This window comes from Cynocephalus volans, chromosome X, assembly GCF_027409185.1.
Source record: "Cynocephalus volans isolate mCynVol1 chromosome X, mCynVol1.pri, whole genome shotgun sequence".
NCBI classification, from domain to species: Eukaryota; Metazoa; Chordata; class Mammalia; order Dermoptera; family Cynocephalidae; genus Cynocephalus; species Cynocephalus volans.
In genome coordinates this window covers 74,597,127-74,621,228 of record NC_084478.1, presented here as the reverse complement: position 1 = coordinate 74,621,228, position 24,102 = coordinate 74,597,127, and the positions used below count along the sequence as shown (strand labels likewise).

At 42.6% G+C, this 24,102-nt stretch overlaps 1 protein-coding gene across 2 annotated transcripts in view; it reads left to right on the top strand.

Annotated features, from left to right (window-relative positions):
- The window catches only part of ZC4H2 (zinc finger C4H2-type containing), a 44,018-nt gene extending 20,245 nt beyond the window's left edge, over window positions 1-23,773 (top strand). Inside the window, exons 2-5 of one of the 2 annotated variants that reach the window (XM_063083932.1) lie at window positions 18,219-18,390; window positions 19,953-20,125; window positions 20,938-21,100; window positions 22,321-23,773. In XM_063083932.1, the coding sequence (XP_062940002.1) occupies window positions 18,219-18,390; window positions 19,953-20,125; window positions 20,938-21,100; window positions 22,321-22,434 (622 nt within the window). In that variant the 3' untranslated portion in view covers window positions 22,435-23,773. The remainder of the gene's footprint in view (window positions 1-18,218; window positions 18,391-19,952; window positions 20,126-20,937; window positions 21,101-22,320) is intronic. The other variant, XM_063083933.1, reaches the window with a different exon arrangement.
- The last annotated feature ends 329 nt before the right edge of the window (window positions 23,774-24,102 follow it).

Here is a 24,102-nt window from a genome sequence, read left to right as displayed (position 1 = left end):
AAATAAGACCTTTCAGGGACTACTAGACTCTGGATCTGAATTGACATTTATTCCAGGAGACCCAAAACATCACAGTGGCCCTCCAGTTAGAATAGGGGCTTATAGGGGTCAGGTGATTAATGTAGTCTTAGCCCAGGTCCAATCACTGTGGGTCCAGTGGGTCCTCAAACCCATCCTGTGATTATTTCCCCAGTTTCAGAATGCATAATTGGGATATACATACTTAGCAGCTGGCAGAATCCCCACATTGGTTCCCTGACCTGTGGAGTGAGGACAATTGTGGTGGGAAAGGCCAAATGGAAGCCAATAGAGCTGCCTCTACCTAGGAAAATAGCAAATCAAAAACAATACTGGATCCCTGGAGGGACTGCAGAGATTAATGCTACTATTAAGGACTTGAAAGAGGCAGGGGTGGAAAAAAAGGAGGAAACTGAATGGTTGACTATGGGCCACCAAGTTATCATGCGACCTGAGCTGCCCACCATGAACTGAGTGTTATCTGGCCCAGAAAGCCATAAGGCTAGGTGTGCAAAGTAGCACTCGATCACCAAATGGGAATGGTATATACGTGATTGGGCCTGAGTAGGCCCTGAAGGCACAAGTAAGTTACATGATGAAGTGGCTCGAATGCCCATGGTTCCTACTTCTGCTACACTGCCTTCTATTCCCCAGCCTGCACCTATGGCCTCATGGGGAGTTCCCTATGATCAGTTGACAGAGAAAAAGAAGACTAGGGCCTGGTTACAGATGGTTCTGCAAGATATGCAGGCATCATCTGAAAGTGGACAGCTGTGGCATTACAGCCCCTTTCTGGGACATCCCTGAAGGACAGTGGTGAGGGAAAATCTTCTCAATGGGCAGAACCTGGCACTTTGCTTGGAAGGAGGAATGGCCAGATGTGTGATTATGTACTGATTCATGGGTTGTAGCCAATGGTTTGGCTGGATGGTCAGGGATGTGGAAGGAATATGATTGGAAAATTGACGAAAAGGAAATTTGGGGAAGTGGTATGTGGGTAGACCTCTCTGAGTGGGCAAAAGATGTGAAGATATTTGTTTCCCATGTGAATGCCCATCAAAAGGTGACCTGAGTAGAGGAGAACTTTAATAATCAGGTGGATAGGATGACCTGTTCTGTGGATACTAGTCAGCCTCTTTCTCCAGCCACCCATCATCACCCAGTGGGCTTATGAGCAAAGTGGCCATGGTGGCAAGGATGGAAGTTATACATGGGCTCAGCAATGTGGACTTCAGCTCACCAAGGCCAATCTGGCCAGCAGCGGAGACCAATACTGAGCCCCCAATATGGCATCATTCCCCGGAGTGATGAGCCAGCCACATGGTGGCAGGTTGATTACACTGAACTACTTCTATCATGGAAGAGGCAGCATTTTTGTCCTTACTGGAATAGACACTTACTCTGGGTATGGATTTGCCTTCCCAATATGAAATGCTTTGGCCAAAACTACCATCTGTGGACTCATGGAATGCCTTATTCATCATCATGGTATTCCACACAGCATTGCTTCTGACCAAGGAACTCACTTCACAGCTAAAGAAGTGTGATAATGGGCTCATGCTCATGGAATTCACTGGTCTTACCGTGTTCCCCATCATCCTGAAGCAGCCAGTCTGACAGAACAGTGGAATGGCCTTTTGAAGTCACAGTTACAGCACCAGCTAGGTGACAATACCTTGCAGGGCTGGGACAAAGTTCTCCGGAAGGCTGTATATGCTCTAAATCATAACCCAGTATATGGTACTGTTTTTCCCATAGCCAGGATTCATGGGTCCAGGAATCAAGGGGTGGAAATGGAAGTGGCACCACTCACCATTACCCCTAGGGACCCACTAGCAAAAGTTTTGCTTCCTGTCCCCACAACTTTATCTCTGCTGGTCTAGAGGTCTCAGTTCCAGAGGGAGAATGCTTCCATCAGGAGATACAAAAATTATCCCATTGAACTGGAAATTAAGGCTGCCACCTGGCCACTTTGAGTTCCTCATGCCTCTGAGTCAACAGGCTAAGAAAGGAGTTATGGTGTTGGCTGAGGTGATTGACCCATACTACCAAGGGAAAGTTGGACTACTACTTCACAGTGGAGGTAAGGAAGATTATATCTGGAATACAGGTGATCCCTTAGGATGTCTCTTAGTACTACCATGCCCTGTGATTAAGGTCAATGGGAAATTACAGCAACCAAATCCAGACAAGACTATAAATGGCTCAGACTCTTCAGGGATGAAGGTTTGGGTGATTCCACCAGGCAAAGAATCACATCCAGCTTAGTTGCTCACTGAAGGTGAAGGGAATACAGAATGGGTAGTAGAAAAAGGCAGTTATAAATACCAGCTTAGACCATGTGACCAGTTACAGAAATGAGGATTGTAATTGTTCTCCCTTTTGTGTTAAGAATACATCTCTATGTATATATACTGTACACATATTAAGCAATTATCTTTATTTTTGTTCCTCTTATTCTTTATCATGTACCATGAGACTTAATGACTTTACACCAACATTTAAATAATGTTAACCTTACCTCATAGTATTTGCAATTTTAAGTTATGGGATATTGGGAAAAGGGTAAATATCACTTAAGGAATTTACGTCTTCTTCTTGGAAACGGATTAATGCATTTTTGGTTGTATGCAGGGTAGTTGTATCAGGTTAGGCAAAACTATTATGTTATTGTACCATTTGAAGATTAAGTACGATTTAAGGAGGTACTATGGGCACCGAGTTTACAAGGGGTGGACTTATGGAGGTTAATTCTAGGTGTCAACTTGATTAGATGAAGGAATGATGAAAAACCTGGTAAGGCTATATTTTTAGGTGTGTCCATGAGGGTGCTTCCAGCAGAGATTAGTATGAAAGCCTTAGTGGACTGGGTGGGAAAGACCTGCTCTCAATATGGGCAGAAACCATCCAGTCCTCTGGGGGCCCCGAGAGAACAAAAGACAGAGAAAAAAGGTGAAGCTCTCTCTCTATTTGCTGGAGCTGGGATACACTCTTCCCTCCTATCCATGGGCATCAGAGCACGAGACTTCAGCTTTTGGGTTCCAGGACTTACACCACGGACACCACCAGATTCCCTGGTTTTGAGGCCTTCGGACTTGGACTGAGCCATGCTACCAGCGTCCAGTTTGCAGACGGCCTGTCGTGGGACTTTTCTTCACAATCGTGTGACCTAATTCCCCTAATAAGTTCCCTTTCATATATTTATAACATATCCTATTGATTCTGTCTCTCTAGAGAACCATGACTAATAACACCCTCTAACTGAATGATAGATCCCTTTATCACTTATATAATGACCTTCTTTATCTGGTTTTATGGTTTTTGGTTTGAAGTCTATTGTATCCAATATAAGAATAGCTAACTCTGCTCATTTTTGGTTTCCATTTGTATGGTATATCTTTTGCCATCCCTTCACTTTTAGTCTGTGTTTGTCTTTATAGGTGAGGTAGGTCTCTTGAAGATAGCTTATAGTTGGGTCTAGCTTTTTAATACAATCAGTCAGTCCGTGTCTTTTGAATGGGGAGTTTAATCCACTTACCTTTAGGGTTGTTATTGATAAGTATTGCTTTATACCTTTTGTTATATTGCTTTTTGTTTAGATGTTTTAAACACCATTTGTTCCTTTCTTCCCCCCCTCCCTTTCTTTCAACTTCAATGTTAGTTGGATTTTTGAGGTGACATAATTTAGTTTCTTTGTCTTTCTCATTTGTATTTTGGCTTTAATAGCAGGTTTTGCACTTTCCTGTGACTCCATGATATTGATTATCATTTTTCAGATTCTGGATGCAGGACTCCTTTGAGTATTTCTTGGAGGGATGATCATGTGGTAGTGAACTCCTATAATTTTTGTTTGTCAGGGAAATACACTATTTCTCCCTCATTTCTGAAGGATAAACATTCTGGGTGTAGGATTCTTGGCTGGCAATTTTTTTCTTTTAGTCTTTTGAATATATCATCCCATTTTCTTCTGGCCTATAAAATTTCAGTTGAGAAGTCTGCTTTTAGTCTGATGGTGGCTACCTTATAGGTGACTTGGCACTTTTACTGCTTTTAGAATTCTCTCTTTGTCTTTGAGTTTTGCCAGCTTGACTATCACATGTCTTGGAGAGATTATTTTTGGATTGAATTTGTTTGGGGATCTTTGGGCTTCCTGGATATGAAGGTCTGCAACACTCTCTATACCTGGGAAGTTTTCAATGCCTTTTCCTTTTTCCTCCCCTTCTGGAATACCCACAATGTTGATTTTTGTGCACTTGAGGTTGTCTGCTAGCTTTCTTAAATTTTCTTCATTTAAAAAAATTTTTTTTTCCTTCTTCTTGTCTGCCTGGGTTATTTTAAAAAGACCATCTTTGAGTTCTGAGATTCTTTCTTCTGCTTGCTCTAGCCTGCTGCTCAAGCTTTATGTTCTGTTTTTTATTTCATTGAGAGAATCCCTCATTTCTAGGAGTTCTGTTACATTCTTTTTAAAGTTATTAATCTCTGTAAATTTCCTCCTTCATATCCTGGATATTTTTTCTTGTTTCATTGTGTTGTCTGATTGATTCCTCTCTTATTTCTTGGAGTTTTCTTAAGATCAGTGCTTGGAATTCCTATTCAGATATCTTGAGGTTTTCTTGCTCTATGGGGTTTGGTACTTGAGAAATACCATATTCTTTTGGTGGTGTCATATCTTCTTGACTATTTGTAGTTCCAGCATTTTTATACTGATTTTTGGTCATCTGGTAGAACACTTAAGTCTTCTATCACAGGCCCAGACCAGACTTTCCATACAACCCAGGCGTATCAGACCTCACAAAACCTGGAAGTAGTTACAATATCAACAGTTAAAACCTTAGATGCACAAAAATCTTTCCCCAGAGAATCAACAGCAAAACAGCAATTTAGCTCAACCACAGGGCTCAAGTGCTGGTTCCCACAGGAAGTTCCCCCATTTTAGAAGTAAGCAAAGTACAACAAATTAGTTCCAGTGCAGAGTTTAAGTAGTGGAGGTAGCTATTAATCCAATACAGAACTGAAAGGAAAAACAAAAAACCCACAAAGCAGACACAAAGTTCTGATAATAACCAGTAAAGGTCTAACACCACCAAAGAACACCTATGAAACCTAAAAGAGCTGGAAGCCCCCTGTGCTCCCAAGCTGGGGTGAGGGGAGCCTGAGGCCTTCAGACTTGCACCCCTGACTTCTGCATCCAGCCCAGTGGCAAACAAGCCACCACAGAAGCCCCCCAGTCTCCTGAGCTGGGGGGAGCCTGAGGGCCTCAGCCACACACCCTCATGGCCACATTCAGCTGAGTGACAACTGAGCTGCTGCCAGAATTCCCCTGGGATCTTGAGCCAGGGTTGGGGGGCAAGAGCCTCAGCCATGCCTCCTTGATGACTGCATCCAGCCCAGAGATGACCAAGCCTCCACAGAAGCCCCCCAGGCTCCTGAGCCAGTGGGGACTGAGGGCCTCAGCCACTCCCCCCTGTTATCCACATCTAGCCTGTTGACTACTGCACCACAGCTTGAAGTCCCCCAGGCTCCAGAGCCAGGGTAGGGGGGTCGAGAGCCTCAGCCATGCCCCCTGACATCTACATCTGGCTGGGCAATGATCATGCCACCCCTAGAAGTCCCCTGGGTTCCTGAGCTGGAGTAGGGGTCTGAGAGCCTCAGACATGCCACCCCCATGTCTGCATCCAGCCTAGTGATGACTGTGCCACTTCCAGAAGCCCTATGGGCTCCTGAGCTGGGTTAGGGGGGCCAAGGGTTTCAGCCATATACCCCTGGCATCCAAATCCATCCTGGTGATGACTGATCTGTCTCTGGAAGCCCCGTGGGCCTTGAGCCAGGGTGGGGGGCTGAGAGTCTCAGCCTCACACATCCCCCTGCCCTCTGCAACCAGGTCAGTGAAGGAGCAGGCTGTGAGCTAGCCCCACCCCCTAGCTCCACCACTTTCCCCCTTCCCCACTACCCCCTCCCCATCCCACTCCTCTGCAACATCTTTGAATGTAAAAATAATAACAATAATAATAATAATAAATAATTTTTAAAAAGAAAAAGTAAATAAAATCATAAAGACAGAAAGTAGAATGGTGGTGCCTGGGGCTGGGGGAGGGAGAATGGGGAGTCAGTGTTTAGCGGGGGCAGAGTTTAAGTTTGGGAAGATCAAAGATTTTAAGAGACGGATGGTCGTGATGGTTGCACAACAATGTGAATGTACTTAATGCCACTAAATTGTGCACTTCTATATGGTTAAGATGGCAAAATCTATGTTTATTTTACCATAATAAAAAAAAATATTTTTGACGAAAACAAAAAGAATGCTTGATTTACTTATGACCTTCAGCTTGGTAACCCCAGTCAAAAGCAGTGTGGAGTAATGAGTGGTATGCAGGCTTTGGTGTTAGAGAACCCTGGGTTCAAATCCTAATACCCAATTTACTAGCTCTGTGGTCCTAGGCAAGTTACTACCTTGAAACTCAATTTCCTTCTGTACAAATGGGATAACACCCATCTTTTTTTTTTTTTTTTTTTTTTACCATTTTCCATGGGTAAAACAATATAATAACATGAAATTTTGGGAGTATAGAAAGAAAAACTTCTTTCAACATCCTACCCAATGAACACAGTTTTTTCTGTGGTTCTGTGCCATTGAGGGCCACCTCTTGAGGGAGGAGCTGCAGGCAGTGCTGAGAAAAAGAGAGACAGAAGGCAGAGTAGGCTGGTGTCAGAGGCTAGAGTCCAGGGTGTGGAGCTAGAGCACTCAGGGGATAAGCTGGGGCAGAGGGGAAAGCCAGCTACTGAGGCAGAAGAAAGGAGATACCAAATCTGAGTAAGGGGTTAATGGCTAGGCAGGGCCTGAGAACCAGGGAGTAGGGAGCCAGTGGGAGGACAGCAATGGGTCTTAGAGAGACCTCTTTCCAAAACTTTGTGGCCCTCTCACTTAGGCAGGCTCCAAATCATCTTACGGGTCCTTGAAACTGCATCTCTACCAGTTACTTACCTTTTCCTGTTTAGTGACATGCATGTATATTTTGAAATTGCAGTCTTAGTGTTTATAGTTGTAGTCTTAGTGTGTACACTTTTTCTTTTTTTTCTTTTAATTTTTTTCATTGTACATGTTAATGGGATACAATTTGTTGTTTCAATGCATGCATATATTGTAAAATGATCTAATCGGAATAGTTACCGTATCTATCACCTAAATATTTATCATTTCTTTGTGGTTATAACTGTCAAGAACCTCTTTTCTGGCTGTTTTGAAATATACAATATAATATTCTCACCCATAGAGCACCACAAGTTATTCTTCCTGTCTAACTGTAACTTTGTACCAGTCTACCAATCTTTCCTTGGCCTTCCCTTACCTTCTCTTTCCCTGACTCTCATAACCACTATTCTACTCTCTATTTCTCTTTTTTTCTCTTTTTATTTTTCTTATGACCCTGATAATTATATATATTTATGGAGTACAATAAGGTATTTGGGTACATTCATACTGTGTGCAGTGATCAGATCAGGGTGCTTAGTTTATCTCTCACCTCAAACATTTGTCACTTCTTTGTGTTAGGAACATTCAACATCATCTCCACTAGCTATTCAAAGATACACACTACTTTGTTGTCAACTGTAGTCTCCCTATATTACTTTAGAGTGCTAGATCCCATTCTTCCTACCTCTCTACAATTTTGTATCCACTGATTACTCCCCCTTAGCCCCACCAGTTTCTAGTAACCACTATTCTATTCTCAACTTCTATGAGATCAACTTTTTTAACTTCCACATATGAGTGAGAACATGTGGTTTTTCTCTTTCTGTACCTGGCTTATTTATTTCAATTAATATAATTTTCTCCAAGCTCATCCATGTTGCTGCAAATGGCAGAATTTCATTCTCTTTTATGGCTGAGTAGTATTCCATTGTGTATATGCACCACATTTTCTTTTTCCAATCATCCACTTAAGGACATTTAATTTGGTTCCAACTCTTGGCTATTGTGAATAGAGCTGAGATAAACGTGGGAGTGCAGGTGTCCCTTCAACTTGTTGATTTCCATTCCTTTGGATATATACCCAGTAGTGTGATTGCTGAATCATATGGTAGTTCTATCTGTAGTTGTTTGAGAAATCTCCATACTGTTTTCCTTAATGGCTATATTAATTTACATTCCCACCAACAGTGTATAAGAGTTTCCCTTTCTCTGCATTCTCTCCAGCATTTGTTATTTTCTGTCTTCTTGATAATAGCCATTCTAACTGGGATGAAATGATATCTCATTGTGCTTTTGATTCACATTTTCTCTGATGGTTAGTGATGTTGAACATTTTTTCATATACTTGACCATTTGTATGCCTTCTTTCAAAAATGTCTGTTCAGTTTTTTTGCCCATTTTTAAAATCAGATTATTTTTATTTTTTTCTGAGTTGTTTGTATATTCTGGATATTAAACCCTTGTCAGATGAACAGTTTGCAAATATTTTCTCTTATTCTGCAGGCTGTGTTTTCATTCTGTTGATTTGTTGTTATTGTTGTTGTTGTTGTTGTTGTTGTTGCTATACAGAAGAAGCTTTTTAGTTTGGCATAATCCCATTTGTTATTTTTTGCTTTTGTTCCCTGTACTTCTGAAGTATTATTCATAAAATCTTTGCCCAGTCCTGTGTCCTGAAGTATTTCACCTATGTTTTCTTCTAGAAGGTTTATAGTTTCAGGTCTTATGTTTTAAGTCTTTAATACATTTTGAGTTGATTTGGGTATATGGTGAGAGATAGGGGTCTAGTTTCATTCTTCTGTATTTGGATCTCCAATTTTCCTACCACCATTTATTGAAGAGACTGTTCTTTCTCCAATGTATGTTCTTGGTTTCATTGTCAAACATCACTTGGCTGTAGTTATGTGGATTTATTTGTGAGTTTTCTATTCTGTTCCATTAGTCTTCATGTCTGTTTTTGTGCCAGTACCTTGCCATTTTGTTTACTATAGCTTTGTAGTGTATTTTCAAGTCAAGAAGTGTGATACCCCCAACTTTGTTCTTTTGCTTAGAATTGTTTTGACTATTTGGGGTCTCTTGTTGTTCCATATAAATTCATGAATTGTTTTTCTCTTTCTGTGAAGTATGTTACCAGTAGTTTGATGTGGATTGCATTGAATCTGTAGATTGCTTTGGGTAGCATGGTCATCTTGATGATATCAATTCTTCCAATATATGAACATTGAATGTCTTTTCATTTTTTTGTGTCTTCTTTATTTTCTTTAATCAGTGTTTAATACTTTTCATTGTAAAGATCTTTCACCTCCTTGGTTAAATTTATTAGTAGGTATTTTTGTTGTTGTCATTGTTCTTGTAAATAGGATAGCTTTCTTGATTTCCTTTCCTGCAAGTTCATTGTTGGTGTATAGAAATGCCACTAATTTTTGTATATTGATTTTGTATCCTGAAAATTCACTGAATTTGTTAATTGGGTCTAGGAGTTTTTTTGTAGGGTCTTTAGGTTTCTGTCTTTATAAAATCATGTTATCTGCAAACAGGGATGGTTTGATTTTGGATGCCCTTTATCTCTTTCTCTTGTCTAATTGCTCTGGCTAGGACTCCTAGTACTATATTGAATGAAAGTGGTGAAAAGGGGCATCCTTGTTTTATTCCAGTTCTTAGTATGTTAGTTTGGGGTTTGTTGTATATGGCTTTTATTGTGTTGAGATACTTTCCTTCTGTACCTAATTTTTCAAGAGTTTTTATGATGAAGGGGTGTTTAATTTTATGAAATGATTTTTCTGCATCTATTGAGATAACAGTATGTTTTTTTCTTTTATTCTGTTGATGTGATGAATTATGTTTATTGATTTGCCTTTGTTAAACCATCTGGGATAAATCCCACTTGATCATGTTGTATAATCATTTTGGTGTGATGTTGGATTTAGTATGCGAATATTCATGAGATACAAAGCTGATTGTCACCCCTCATGCCCAAGATGTGAAGGCCAGATCCATAACACATTACCACAAATTGTGTTTGTACCCCTTGTCCCCCACCCAGTTATCCCCTAACTCCCTCCCCCTCCCCCTTTACCACCCACTCCCCTTTGTATCCCAAGGTATGTTCTTTCCCTCTGCAAGTCCAATGTGATATGCTAGTATTTCATTGAGTATTTTTGCATCTATGTTCATTAGGGATATTGGCCTATAGTTTTCTTTTTTTGTTGTGTCATTGCCTGGCTTTAGTATCAGGGTAATACTGGCCTTGTAGTATGAGTTTGGAAGAATTCTGTCCACTTCAATTTTTTGAAATAGTTTAAGAAATATTGGTATTAGTGCTACTTTAAAAGTTTAGTAGAATTCAGCAGTAAAGCCACCTGGTTCTGGGCTTTTCTTTTTTGGAAGACTTTGTTACTGATTTAATCTTGTTACTTGTTGTTGGTTTTCTTAGGTTTCCTATTTCCTCTTGGTTCAGTCTCAGTAGGTCATACATGTCCAGAAATTTATCATTTCCTCTAGGTTTTCATATTTATTGGTGTATAGTTGTTCATAATAGTCTCTGATGATCCTTTGTATTTTGGAGCTATCTGTTATCATGTCTCCATTTGCATTGCTGATTTTATTTGTCTTTTCTCATTTTTCTTGGTTAATCTGGCTAATGGTTTGTCTATTTTGTTTATCTTTTCAAAGAACCAACTTTTTGTTTGATTAATCTTTTTATTGTATTTTTAGTCTCAATTTCATTGATTTCTGCTCTGATTTTTATAATTTATTTTCTTCTACTTATTTTGGATTTAGTTTGTTCTTGGTTTTCTAGTTCTTTGAGGTGCATTGTCAGGCTATTCATTTGAAATTTTCTATTTTTTTGATGTAGGTGTTTATTGCTATAAACTTTCCCTTTAATACCACCTTGGTTGCATCCTGTAGGTTTTGATATGTTGTGTTTCTGTCTTCATTAGGTTTTGATTTCCTTCTTATTCTCTTCATTGACCCATTGTTCATTCATGGGCCTATCATTTCATTCCCACACTTTTGTCCAGTTTTGCAAGTTCTTCTTGTTATTGATTTCTAATTTTACTCTATTATTTTCAGAAAAAATACTTGATAAGATTTTGATTTTTTTTTGATCATTTTGAAACTTATATTGCAGCCTAACATATAGTCAATCCTGGAGCATGTTTCGTGTGCTGTGAAAAGAATGTGTATTATGTAGGTGTTGAATGAAATGCTGTGTATATGTCTATTAGGTCCATCTGGCCTATGGTGCCATTTAAGCCTGATGTTTTCTTGTTGATTTTCTGTCTCAATGATCTGTACAATGCTGACAGTGGTGGAGTGTTAAAGTCCCCAACTATTATTGTGTTGGTGTTTACCTCTCCTCTTAGATCTGATAATATTGGCTTTATATACCTGTGTGCTGTGGTATTGGGTGCATATATATGTGTTATATCGTCTTGCTGTATCAATCCTCTTATCATTATATAATGCCTGATGGAGTTTAGATGTGTCGTCCCCTCCAAAACTCACGTGGAAATTTGATCTCCAATGTGGCAATGTTGGAAACTGATTGAGTCATGGGGGCAGATCCCTCATGAATGGATTAATGCTGTCCCTGGGGAGGAGGGATTAATGAGTGAGTTCTCACTCTATTAGTTCCCACAAGAGCTCATTGCTTAAAAAGACCCTGGCACCTTCTCTATCTTGCTTCCTCTCACCATATGATCTGCTTGTACCCACCAGTCCCTGCCACTTTCTGCCATGAGTAGAAGCAGCCTGAGGCCCATGCCAGATGCAGCTGTCCCTGAATCACAAGCCAAATAAACCTCTTTCCTTTATAAATTATCCAGTCTCAGGTATTTCTGTAACAGCAACACAAAACAGACTAATACAGAAAATTGGTACCAAGGAGTGGAGTGTTGCTATACAGATACCTGAAAATGTGGACGCAGCCTTGGAACTGGGTAATGGGCAAAGGTTGGAGGAGTTTGGAGGACTTAGAAGAAGAGAAAAAGACAAGGGAAAGTTTGGAATGTCTTAGAGACTTATGTGGTGGTGAACAGAATGCTGATAGAAATGTGGACAGTAAATGCCATGCAGATGATGAAATCTCAGATAGAAATAAGGGACTTATTGGGAATTGGACAAAAGACAACCCTTGCTACACCACAGCAAGGAACCTGGCTGCATTGTGTCCATGCCCTTGGACTTTGTGGAAGGTGGGATTTAAGAGTTGTGAACCAGAGCATTTGGCCAAAGAAATTTCTAAGCAGCAAAGCATTAAGGACACTGCAGGGCTACTTCTAACAGCCTACTCTGAGTTATGGCAGCAAAGGCATGATGTAAAATCAGAATTTAAAAGGGAAGCAGAGCGTAAAGATTTGGAAACTTTGCAGCCTGGCCATGTGGTAAAGAAGCAGAGAGCCGGAGAACAATGCAAGGGTGAAGCAGATAAACTGGTTGCTAAAGACATTATCTTGGCAGTGAGGCAGCCAGATGCTAATAGCAGAGAAAATGAGAGGAAAGCCCTGCAGGCATTTCAGAAATCTGGAAGGGTGCCCCACCCATCACAGACCCTGAGGCTTAGAAGGACTGAGTTATCCTGGAGGACAGACCTGGGGTGCAGCTGCCTTCGGGATCCTGCTCCCTGCATCCCAGTTGCTCCGGCTGGAGCAGCCCCAAGTGTGGTTCATGCAACAGCTCTGTAGAGTAGAGGCCCAGAATCTTGGTGGCATCCATGTTGTGTTAAGTCTGCAGGCCAACAGGACATGAGAGCAGTGGAGGTATGGCAGCTTCCACCGAGATTCCAGAGGACGTATAGAAAAGCCTGGGGACCCAGGCAGAGACCTACCACAGGGGTGGAGCCACTGCAGAGGTCATCTACTAGAGCAATGCTGAGCAGAAAAGTGGGGTCAGAGCCCCCACAGGGAGCCCCCACCAGGGAAATGTCTAGTAGAGTCAAGGCAGCAGGGCTGCCACCAGGACACCAGAACTTCAGGGCCAGTGGTAATGTGCAACACAGGCCTGGAGAAGCCACAGGCACTAGGACGGCCCACTGTGCTGCACCTGGCAGAGCTGTGGGAGTGAGGCTGCCTGATGCTTTGGGGGTCCAGATGAACCATCGTGTGCAGGATGCAGGATTTGGAGTCAAAGAACATTATTTTGGAGCTTTAAGATTTAATGCCTGCCCTACTGGGTTTCAGACTTGTTTGGGACCTGTTTTTCCTTTCTTTTGGCCTATTCCTCCCTTTTGGAATGGGAATGTATACCCAACGTCTATTCCGCCATTGTATCTTGGCAGTAGATAAATTTGGTTTTGTTTTTCAGGTTCACAGCTGGAAGGACTTTTGCTTTTGTTCTCAGATGAGACTTTGGACTTTGGACTTTTAAGTTGGTGCTGGAAAAAGCTAAGACTTTTGGGACTGTTGGGATAGAATGATTGTATTTCATATGTGAGAGGAACATGAGTTTGGGGGGACCAGGAGCGGAATGATGTAGTTCAGATGTCTTGTCCCCTCCAAAACTTGTGGAAATTTGATCTCCAATGTGGCAGTGTTGAAAACTGATTGAGTCATGGGGGTGGATCCCTCATGAATGGATTAATGCTCGCCCTGGGGAGGGGGGTTAATGAGTGAGTTCTCACTCTATTAGTTCCCACGAGAGCTCATTGCTTAAAAAGACCCTGGAACCTTCTCTCTCTCTCTTGCTTCCTCTCGCCATGTGGTCTGCTTGTACCCACCGGCTCCTTGCCACTTTCTGCCATGAGTAGAAGCAGCCTGAGGCTCATGCCAGATGCAGCTGTCCCAGAATCATAAGCCAAATAAACTTCTATTCCTTATAAATTACCCAGTGTCAGGTATTCCTGTTATAGCAACACAAAACAGACTAAAACAATGCCCTTCCTCATCTCTTAGTACAGATTTTGATTTAATGTCTGTTTTATTTTGTTTATCTATTGCTACTTCTGCTCACTTCTGTTTTCCATATACATGGAATTTTTTTCCTCCCATCCCTTCACTTTCAGTCTATGTATGTCTTTGTAAGTAAGCTGTGTTTCCTCTAGGAAGCATATAAATAGGTCATTTTTTAAAACCTATTCAGCCAGTCAATGTATTTTTATTTGGACATTTAATCCATTTACATTTAAGGTAATTATCTTACTCCTGTCATTTTGTTTGTTGTTTTCTGATTGTTTTATGTATGCTTTGTTCCTTTCTCTCCTATTGTTTATCCTTGCAGTTTGGTGGTTTTCTGTATTGATAAGTTTTGATTCCTTTCTCTTCCTAATTTGTATATCTACTCTACTAATACTTTTTAAAATTTTTAGGTATTTTCATGATAGTTGTTATTGTTCTTTCCCTTCTAGATTTAGGACTCTTCTAGGCATTTCTTGTGAGGCTGCTCTGGTGGTGATGAATTCCCCCAATTTTTGCTTGTCTGAGACTATTTCTCCTTCATTTCTTCAGGACAGCTTTGCTGTGTATAATATTCTTATGTTGCAGTTTTTTTTCTTTCAGTGCTTTGAATATATCATCCCATTGTCTCCTGGCCTATAAGGTTTCTGCTCAGAGGTCTGCTGTTAGTAACAGGGATTCTCTTATAAGTGACTTGATGTTTTTCTCTTGCTGTTTTTAGAATTCTCTCTGTCTTTAACTTTGGAGGGTTTGACTACAATGTGTTGTAGAAGACCTATTTGGGTTGTATCTATTTGAGGACCTTTGAGCTTCCTGGAGTTGGATGTTTGTATCTTTTCAAAGAGTAGGGAAGTTTTCAGCTATTATTTCATTAAGTAGGTTTCAGTACGTTTTTTGTTTTCTTCTCCTTCTGGAATGCCCACAACTTGAATAATTTTTTTTGCTTAATATTATCCCATAGATCTTGTAAGTTTTGTTCATTCTTTTTCATTCATTTTTCTTTTTTCTTTTTTTGTCTTCCTGTGTAATTTCAAAATTTCTGCCTTCAAGACATAAATTCTTTCTTCTGTTTGATCTAGTCTCTGCTTGTTGAGACTCTAGATGTATTTATTTCATTCAATGAATTCTTCAATTCCAAGATTTCTGTTTGACTTTTTTAATGATATCTATCTGTTTGTTGAATTTCTCATTCAGATTGTGAATAGTTTTTCTGAATTTGTTGAACTGTTTGTATTCTCTCATATGTCACTGAGTTTCCCTAAACAATTAATTTGAATTCCTTTTCTGGCAAGCTGGCAATTTCTAATTTTTAAGAATCAATTGCCAGAGCATTATTTTGTTTTTTGGTGGTGTCATGTTAACCTTGGTTTTTCATGTTCCTTATTTCCCTGCATTGATGTCTTTGTATCTAGTGGAACAGTCACCTCCTTGAGTTTTTAGAGTGGCTTGCATGGAGAAAGACTTTTACCTGCAAATGTGTCCTATGGTTTCAACTGAGTAGAGCACAATGGCTTTGTTCCAGATGGATGCAGTAGTGTAGAATCTGTATAGTTTCTTCAGCTGTAATTCACATTTGCTATGTTTGTGAATGACTCTCTGACCTATGCTTGGAAAGTTTGTGGCAGCAGTGATGCACTTTGCCCAGGGAGGGATCACTGGGTTGGTTCACAGTCTGGGTGTAAGTACATGCACCCTGTGGTTCAGTCATCTTGAGAGTTAGCGCACTGGGGATATGGTTGCTGGATAGATTCTCAGGCTGGGGTTGTGGATGTATAGTATGTCAGGGTCTCCAGGACTGTTTGCCAGTGGCAGGGTCACTGTTCCGCTTCTCTAAGGGTGGGGCTGCCAGGAACATGTTGGCCAACCTGTTGCTTACTCAGAGGTGTGTGTGTGTGTGTGTGTGTGTGTGTGTGTGTGTGTGTGTGTGTGTGTGTGTGTGTGTGTGTGTGTGTGTGTGTGATGGCTCAGAGACTCAGAGCCAGGTCTTCCAGGGGCATGATAGCTGAGCTGTTGCTCTGTGCCTGAATCATGGATGGACTTTGGCATGGCTGGCTGAGTGGGGGTCTGCCTGTGGCCTTTCTGCTATGCCACTTCTCGGGACCTGATGCAAGGCTGTTCTTCCCTCAGTGGTTCAGGAGTTGGTTTGCCATGGGCAGATCTGCTGAGCTACTTCTTAGGAAATAGGCAAAGCCATTAGGCAGGGCTGCAGTGATGGGCACATACAACCACTTCTCAGACTGTTGGTAAGGCTGCTAGGCAGGCCTGCAGTGAGGGGGCTTATCTAGCCACTTTTTGTGTGGTGGGCAGGGCCTCTAGGCAGTTCCACAGTGAGTGGCCCATCTACTTGCTTTTGGGTAGTAGGCAGGGCTGCTAGGCAAGTCTGCAGTGAGGGGGCCTGTCCAGCCACTTCTTGGACTGTTGGTAAGACCACTCAGCAGGCCTGCAGTCGAGGGGCCTGTCCAGATGCTTCCTGGGTGGTGGGTGGGTCTGCTAGGCAGGCATGCAGTGAGGGAGCTTGTCCACCCACTTCTGGGGCTGTTAGCAAGGCCACTAGAAGGGACTGTTCAGGACAGAATCACCTGGCCACATCTCACGGAGGGCTTGGATGTACTGTATTTCCACCAACCCACAGGCGTATTCATTTGGGTAGAGACTCATGAGCTCTTTTTCCCAGTTGGGGGCACAGGTGCACACAACTCAATCAGCTGGTGGTGCTGAGGGGTAGGGAGAGGAATGGGGGTGGTACACCTGAGGAGGGTTTGTCCATCTGATCTCTGGCAGGGGACGTGGGAGTGTGTCAGTTCAGCAAAACTAAGGTGGGCTTCCAGACTGCAGAAATAGAGTCACAGCTGCTGTGAGCCCAAGCTTCAAGTTGCTGGGATCAGGGTGTAGTAGCCCCTCCTGTGTGTGCTGGGAAAGGGAAGACCCTTAAGGTTGGGGTCCTGTAGCTACTGGCCCCAGGGCAGAGCATGTTCCCAGCAACTGCTCTGGTTTCAGGGTGGTGCAGCCCCACATTGGCTGGGGTCATGAGGGTGAGGGGTGGGGAGTGCACAGTTTGTGTTATTGTTCCAGAGTGATTTAGTGTGTATATTCTAGGCCACTACCCACACTTGGCTCTGGGCTTGTCCTATGTGGTGAGGGTGAGATTTGATGTGGGTCCTCTGTCCACCTTTTCACTGCAAGGGAAAATTCTTCCTGTGCAGATCACAGTGTGGGAGACATGGCAGCTGAGGCTGTGTTCCTCTCTCTCCTCTGTATGCTGCCATCCTGGTCTTACGTGCTCCACAGGGATCTCACTGGTCTCCTGCTGCATTCCTATGTTCACTCATAGATGTTCCCATCAGTATTTAACTGTCTGTTAGTTGTTCAGGTCCTTGTCTGTGGGAAGAACATGCCCTGGGCACTTCTAGTTCACCATCTTGCCTTGCCTCTCTGTGCACTTTTTAAATTGAATATCATATCTTCAAAATTTTTCATGTCACAATTCTTTAATAGCTGTCAAATATTCCAATTTTGCCCATAGCCCAGAAAGCATAACTCTGTGTATTAACTTTTTGCTTCTGTGAATTACTTCCTTAGAATAAATCCCCAGGTGTGGGATTACTTAGCCAGAGGATATACAACTAGGATTTAACAACCAGAAACAGATTTTTTTTCTAAGAAAGACATGACCTACAGTAATTCCATTCTCCTTCATCTTCTGGAACTGATAAGTGGACTGTCTAGAGTTGTGCTGTCCATTACGAATACCATTAACCGCATGTGACTGTTTAAATTTTAAATTTGATTAATTCATATAAAATAAAATTCAAAATTCACTTCCTCAGTTGCACTAGCCACATTTTAAGTGCACAATAGCCAAGTGTGCTTCATGGCTATTGCATTGGAATGCACAGATATAAAATGTTTCCATCCTGTAAAGAATTTACTGGACAGTGCTTCTCTAGAATTTCTCAAGAGGTCACTGTTGACATCTTGGGTGGGAGTTCTTTGTGGTGCAGGACTTTCCTGTGCATTGGGAGGCTATTTAGCATCTCTGGTGCCATGTCCACTAACTGCCAGTAGTGCTTTCTCTTGAATCAATGTAACAGCTAAAACCTGGCCCACATTTGCAAATACCCCCATAAGAGAAAAAAAAAATAACCCCACTGAACTTTTATCTTGGAAGAAAACATCTCCTAATTTTTTTGGAATGGATTTAGGTTAGCTTTGCCAGGAGAGAGGGAGGATTGGAACAATGGCTTAGAAAGAAAGCCCTGGCCTAGGGCCTAACTCTGTACTCCATTTCCATTTTCTTCCCTTCTCCTGCTGGCTTATTTTCTGCTTTGGGGGGATGACAGGAACAAGACCCTGCAGATGGAGAAGATCAAGGCCCGTTTGAAGGCTGAGTTTGAGGCACTTGAGTCAGAGGAGAGGCACCTGAAGGAATACAAACAGGAGATGGACCTCCTGTTACAGGAAAAGATGGCCCATGTGGAGGAACTCCGACTTATTCATGCTGACATCAATGTGGTATGTGGCTGGCTGCCCGGATCCTACCTCTGGGCCCCTTGAGGAAGAGGCAGTAGTAAGTTCTGTGGCCTCTCTTTGTGATGAGGCTGTGGCCAACCTAGGGCAGCAGGCATCAGGCTGTGGTGGAGTGGAAGAATATAGGAGTCCTGAGATCCAGCCCTGGCTCTGTCAATGACTGGTTGTATATCACAGGGCCAGTCCCTTCTTTCTAGGCCTTGTTTTCTGTCTCTGCATTATGAGAGGAACTCAGTAAACTTTCAGAGCTCTTTCAGCTCTGATGTGCTCTCATTCTGGAGCCTGGGAGTTGATTGCTATCCTTGAGTAAAAGCAGAGCGGGTCGCTGCTTCCCAGGTGTAGCTTAAAGTGCTCCAAAGCTTACAACCAGACTGAACAAGTCATTTCTGCCTGCCTACCAAAGCTGCCCTCATTAGTGTTTCTCCTTTGGAGACTCTTTGAAATGAACTGTCTGCTAAGGTGATAAGCTTCCCTCTTTTGGAGTTATTCAAACAGAGTCTGAATGGTCACCTGTCTGGGCTGCTGTATTGATGATACCCTTACCAGGAAGGAAGCTGGAGGTGCTGACCTGTAAGGTCCTTTCCAACCCTTAGAGCCTATGACAATGAGAAGTATTTTTTAAAAAAATTATTTTTGAAGGAGCTAAGTTTCTGTTCTTGGGAAACTCATTTCTGTGGCAATACTCATTTCCTGATGTCAGGCCTAGGATCTTAAAGGAGACATAAATAAGGTTTGGACATTAGGCACTTGGGATTTTCTGAGTTAGAGATAACAGGATTCTGGGTCTCATGAGGAAATGGCAGTCTTGCTGCCAGCTAAACAGGAATATGAAGGCAATGAAATGAGCAAGATATTTGCCACACAGGGGCTGAGAATCTAAGGTCAGTGTACTCAAATTTGAGCATGCGTCACAGTCACCTGCAGGGCCTGTTAAAACACAGGTTGTTGGACTTCACCCCAGAGTTTCTGATTTAATATCTCTGAGGTAGAGCCTGAGAATTTGCATTCGTGAGTTCCCAGATGATGCTGATGCTGCTGATCTGGTGATCACATTTTGACAGCTATTGATCTAGCAAAAAGCCCACTGGCCTGAGAAGCAGAAGCCCTGAGTCTTTATCCAGCCTTTGCCCCTAAGAAGTATTTCCCTGGGAAAGTCCCTTTGTCTCTCTAAGCCTCAGTTCTCTGACCTGTAAAATAGTGATAGGGTGGACTAAATGAGCTCTAAAGGACACTGCAGCTCTAAGATGCTATATTTGAATAATAAATACCATTTATTGAGTCTTTATTAGCCCCTGTACTGAGTGCTTTATATGAATTTGGCCACCAATTCTTCACCAAGATTGCATGAGGTAGGCACTATTACTATCACCGTTATACAGATTAAGAAACCAAGGCTTGGCCAGAGTCACACTGAGAGGACATGGCAGATTAAGGACTTGGACATAGATTGATCTGGCTCTGTAGCCTGTGCTATTATCCACTCAGCTTTAGAGCCCCTCTGACAACCTTGGTGTCTTTTCTCTGTGCCTACCCACTCTATGTTCCAGATGGAAAACACCATCAAACAGTCTGAGAATGACCTAAATAAGCTGCTAGAGTCTACCCGGCGGCTGCATGATGAGTATAAGCCGCTGAAGGAACATGTGGATGCCCTGCGCATGACTCTGGGCCTGCAGAGGCTTCCTGACTTGTGTGAAGAGGAGGAGAAACTCTCCTTAGAGTAAGCTGCCTGCCCCCTGTTCCTGCAACATATTACACACACACGTGTATACACACACAAAGCCTGGCCTGAAAGTCAGGGTACCTAGTCCTAGTCCCAGGCCTCTCAGTGGCTGACTCTTTGCATGATCTTGGGCAAGTGTCTGTGCTGGGCTGTTATACCAGAAGAATAATGATTAGACTAGAATTATTGAATGGCTGTAAAAACTCTTCATGGAATTTGACAACACAATTTTGACAATACAAGACTAGGTCTACGTCTTAAGAGGCCAGTTCCTAAGTCAAGGTCTAGGAGGAGTGTCCAGAAGCCTTTGAAAACACAGAAGGCTGAGCTTTCATGGTCTCTAGGGGCAAACCTTAGACTTTATTTCAAGAGCCAGAGTCAAGAACTAGGCTAATCTTACAGAAAGATAGAGTTTAGCTCAGTAGAAGGAAGTGTTTCCTAAAGGTAGAGCAGATTGCTGTGGAAATGATGAGTTTCATGCAGAGGTATGTCAAAAGAGGCCTGAGGACACATAACAGGAATACTACAAAGGAGCATAGGACTGAATGCCCTTTGAGGACCTTGCTAGCCCTGTGATTTCTTGATCTTCTGGTTCTGTCAGAGCCAAGGAGCAGGAGGATTACCCTTTCCAGCAGATAATGGGCCTGGTACCGAGGGAGAAGAGCCTCATGCTAGGGAAGGTACAGGAAATTTCTACAGTGAGTCATAGCCCAATCCTTGGTTCTGTCACATGACACATGAAGTTTTTAAGAGGGGCAAGATTCTCCTTGCTTTCAGAATGATCCAGCCATTGTCTCTCATCTCCAAAGTTACTTTGAGAAGCAAAAAGCAGAGTGGCAGACGGAGCCTCAGGAGCCCCCCATCCCTGAGTCCCTGGCCGCTGCAGCCGCTGCCGCCCAACAACTCCAAGTGGCTAGGAAGCAGGACACTCGGCAGACAGCCACCTTCAGGCAGCAGCCCCCACCAATGAAGGTGAGTGAGCTGGGTAGGGGCTGTGGAGGAAGCGATGTATCCTACCAGGAAAAGCACATGGAAGGTTGGGTCTGGGGCTTTAGCCTTATTTATTTTTTGCCTTCCTTAAACAGTCTTTGCTTGGACACAGAGGAAGGGATGATGTGTGTGTGCTATGTTGAACCCACTATGCTGTTGCTCCATAGTCTCAGAAGGGTTAGAATGCAGAGAGATTGGCAGGTATAATTTTTTATTTTATTTTATTTTATTGGTGGCTGGCTGGTACAGGGAATGAAACCCATGACCTTGGGGTTATATAGCTGTGCTCTAACCAACTGAGCAAACTGGCCAGCCCCCTAAGGTATAATTTTTTAAAAGTTACAAACATGAATATTACATAAGTATATAGTAAGCATGTGTCATAAATTAGGGAGCCAGCAGGATTACAAAGCTGGTTCCAAAAGTATTTGACGAACAGATATTTATATAGCCTATAAAGAAAAGGAATGCTAAAATACATTTGCAGAGTTAAATACAGAACTAGTTTATGTCTACAGGTCAATAAAACTGTGACGTTTATGGTTACCTATTCTTCTGAACAGAAATAATTTGCATCTCTGCTGGGCAAAAATCATTTGTAGCTTATCAGTATAATATCACAGAGTCTGGGCCCTAATCAATAGTAAACAGTCAAACAAAGGGACATTCTCCTAGAGCAGAGGTCAGCAAACTACAATCTGCAGTCCAAGTCTGACCTGCTCTCTGTTTTTGTTAAGAGTTTGATTGGTACACATGTATGCCTGTTTATATATTGTCTACAGCTTCTTTCGTGTAACACAGAGTTGAATAGTTGCAACATTGACCATAGGACATGAAAAGTCTAAAATATTTACTACCTTGGCCTTTACTGACCCCTGCCCTAGAAAACTAAATAATCCTTAGGTATGCCTGTTAGACAATGTTCCAGTATAATGCTGAATGGATATGTAGTTCACATTTTGCCTTATTTCAAAGTTTTGGATACTTTTTCTCCATACCCCTCTCTGACCTTGGATATCCTTTACTCTCATCTTCTGTGGCCTCCAAGAGCACTGATCTGTCTACTTGGGTCTCACTCACTGATTACTGCTCCCTACTGATGGGAAATTGCAATTGCTTTCTGGGCCCCTGGGGATCAGAAGTCTGAGCCATGGCCTAGAAGATTCTGACCACAACTTTCTTTTTCCTGTGCCCTCAACCAGGCCTGCTTGTCATGTCACCAGCAAATTCATCGGAACGCACCTATATGCCCTCTGTGTAAAGCCAAGAGTCGGTCCCGGAACCCCAAAAAGCCGAAACGGAAGCAGGATGAATGAAGAGAGGGAGAGCACATGGAGCTCTGCTGATCTTAACCCCTCCCCTTGGCTAGAGTGATTGATGTCCTGATGTGAAACAACCCTTCCCTACCCGTACCAAGTCTCCTATTTAATGTGATGGAAGCACAACTCCTTTCTTTGCTCTTATTTCTTTCTGCTCTTCAGATTTCAGGTGCTAATGAAACTCTGTCTGATGATCCCTTCTCTCCCACCCACATTTCAACCCCTACCCTTGTTTAGAGGTGAAGGAAAGGCAGAAGGCCCAGATGTGATTCTCTGTCTCTTGTGCCTGAGGCCTGGATCTTAAGGATCTGTAGGGTCTGAGGGCTGGGGGAGGCCTATACTGTTTCAGGTAAAGGCTCCAGTGTTTCCCCTCCCTCTACTTTTGCCTTAGGCTCTGAAGGTATAACAGTCTTTTTGCTGATTTTCCCGACAAGCTGGGTGCATACATCTCCCCTGCTCCCACCCTCATCTCATCCTTAAGGTCCAGAGTAGCTTGGACAAGCCCTCCTTTTCATATTCATTTGGAAAGCCTGGCTGTTATTCTATAGCTTCCTCCCACCTCCCACCTAATTCTCCTTGATATACTAAAGTTCTTAGGTACCAGGCTGTGTGTATGGGGATCCTGAGATCTGTGGATCTTTCCCCCATACCTCTAGTCTTTGCATATAAGTAGCAGAAGTTCCACACAGTGAAAACAGGGAGCCAGACCCACTCTATATGTTCTGCCCAACTCACCGCCTAAGTAAATGGGGCTTTGGGCTCTGCTATAAGGGCTGCTTCAGGCTGAGAGGAGCCCCAGACTGACACCTGTATTGGCTTTTATTTAAAACTCTGGCACCTACTACATAGTATATAACAGTGGGGAGAGGAGTGGATTTAGATTCAAGTACATGCCAATCACTTTACACATGCAGGTGGTGGGAATTTCGTTCCTTTCATCTCTTCCTCTCTTGGCTCTTGGGTCTGCCCTCTCCTGTAAGGCAGCCTCAGCTCAGGACAGTTGCTGTACACCTCTTTTCCTGTGTATTGTGTGGGTGGTCTTCCCTCCTGAAAGAAAACGCCCCAGGCTCCCCGAGCCCCACAGCTCTCCTCTCCACCAAAGCCAGGTCTCCTAGGCAGGTCACTCCTGGACTTAAGGGATGGGGATGGGGGCTGGCTGACTGAAAAAGTTTTAGCCCCAGATCTTAGTCCCTGGCTGTGCAGGGGGAATACTTTTCCCTCCTTTGTTAACTGTAGTTTTTCATTGCCATAAAAGGTTCCTCTGCTCTTTGAAAGTAGGAGTGTTATGTCCATTCAAATCCTTTCAAATAAACATCCATTCATTGGAGTAAATGCAGACTGAGTGCCTACTGTGTACTGGATCATACAAAAGATGTATTGCCATTTTCCCTTTGGGGTAGCTCATCTTCACTCCACCTTACAAATGAGAAAGCCAGGTACCACAGCACAGTAATTTACCCAGTTATCGTAATAACTTCCATGTATTCAGCACTTACTCTATGCCAGGTCCCTATGCAAGGTGCTTTACATAAATGATTGTATTTGATTTTCAAAACGACCTTACAAGCTAAGTATTCTTATTACTATTTTCCAAAAAGAAAGGAAACTGAACCTCAGAGAAGTTAAGTAACTTGTCCAGAGTTAAACAGCTAATCAGAAGTTGTT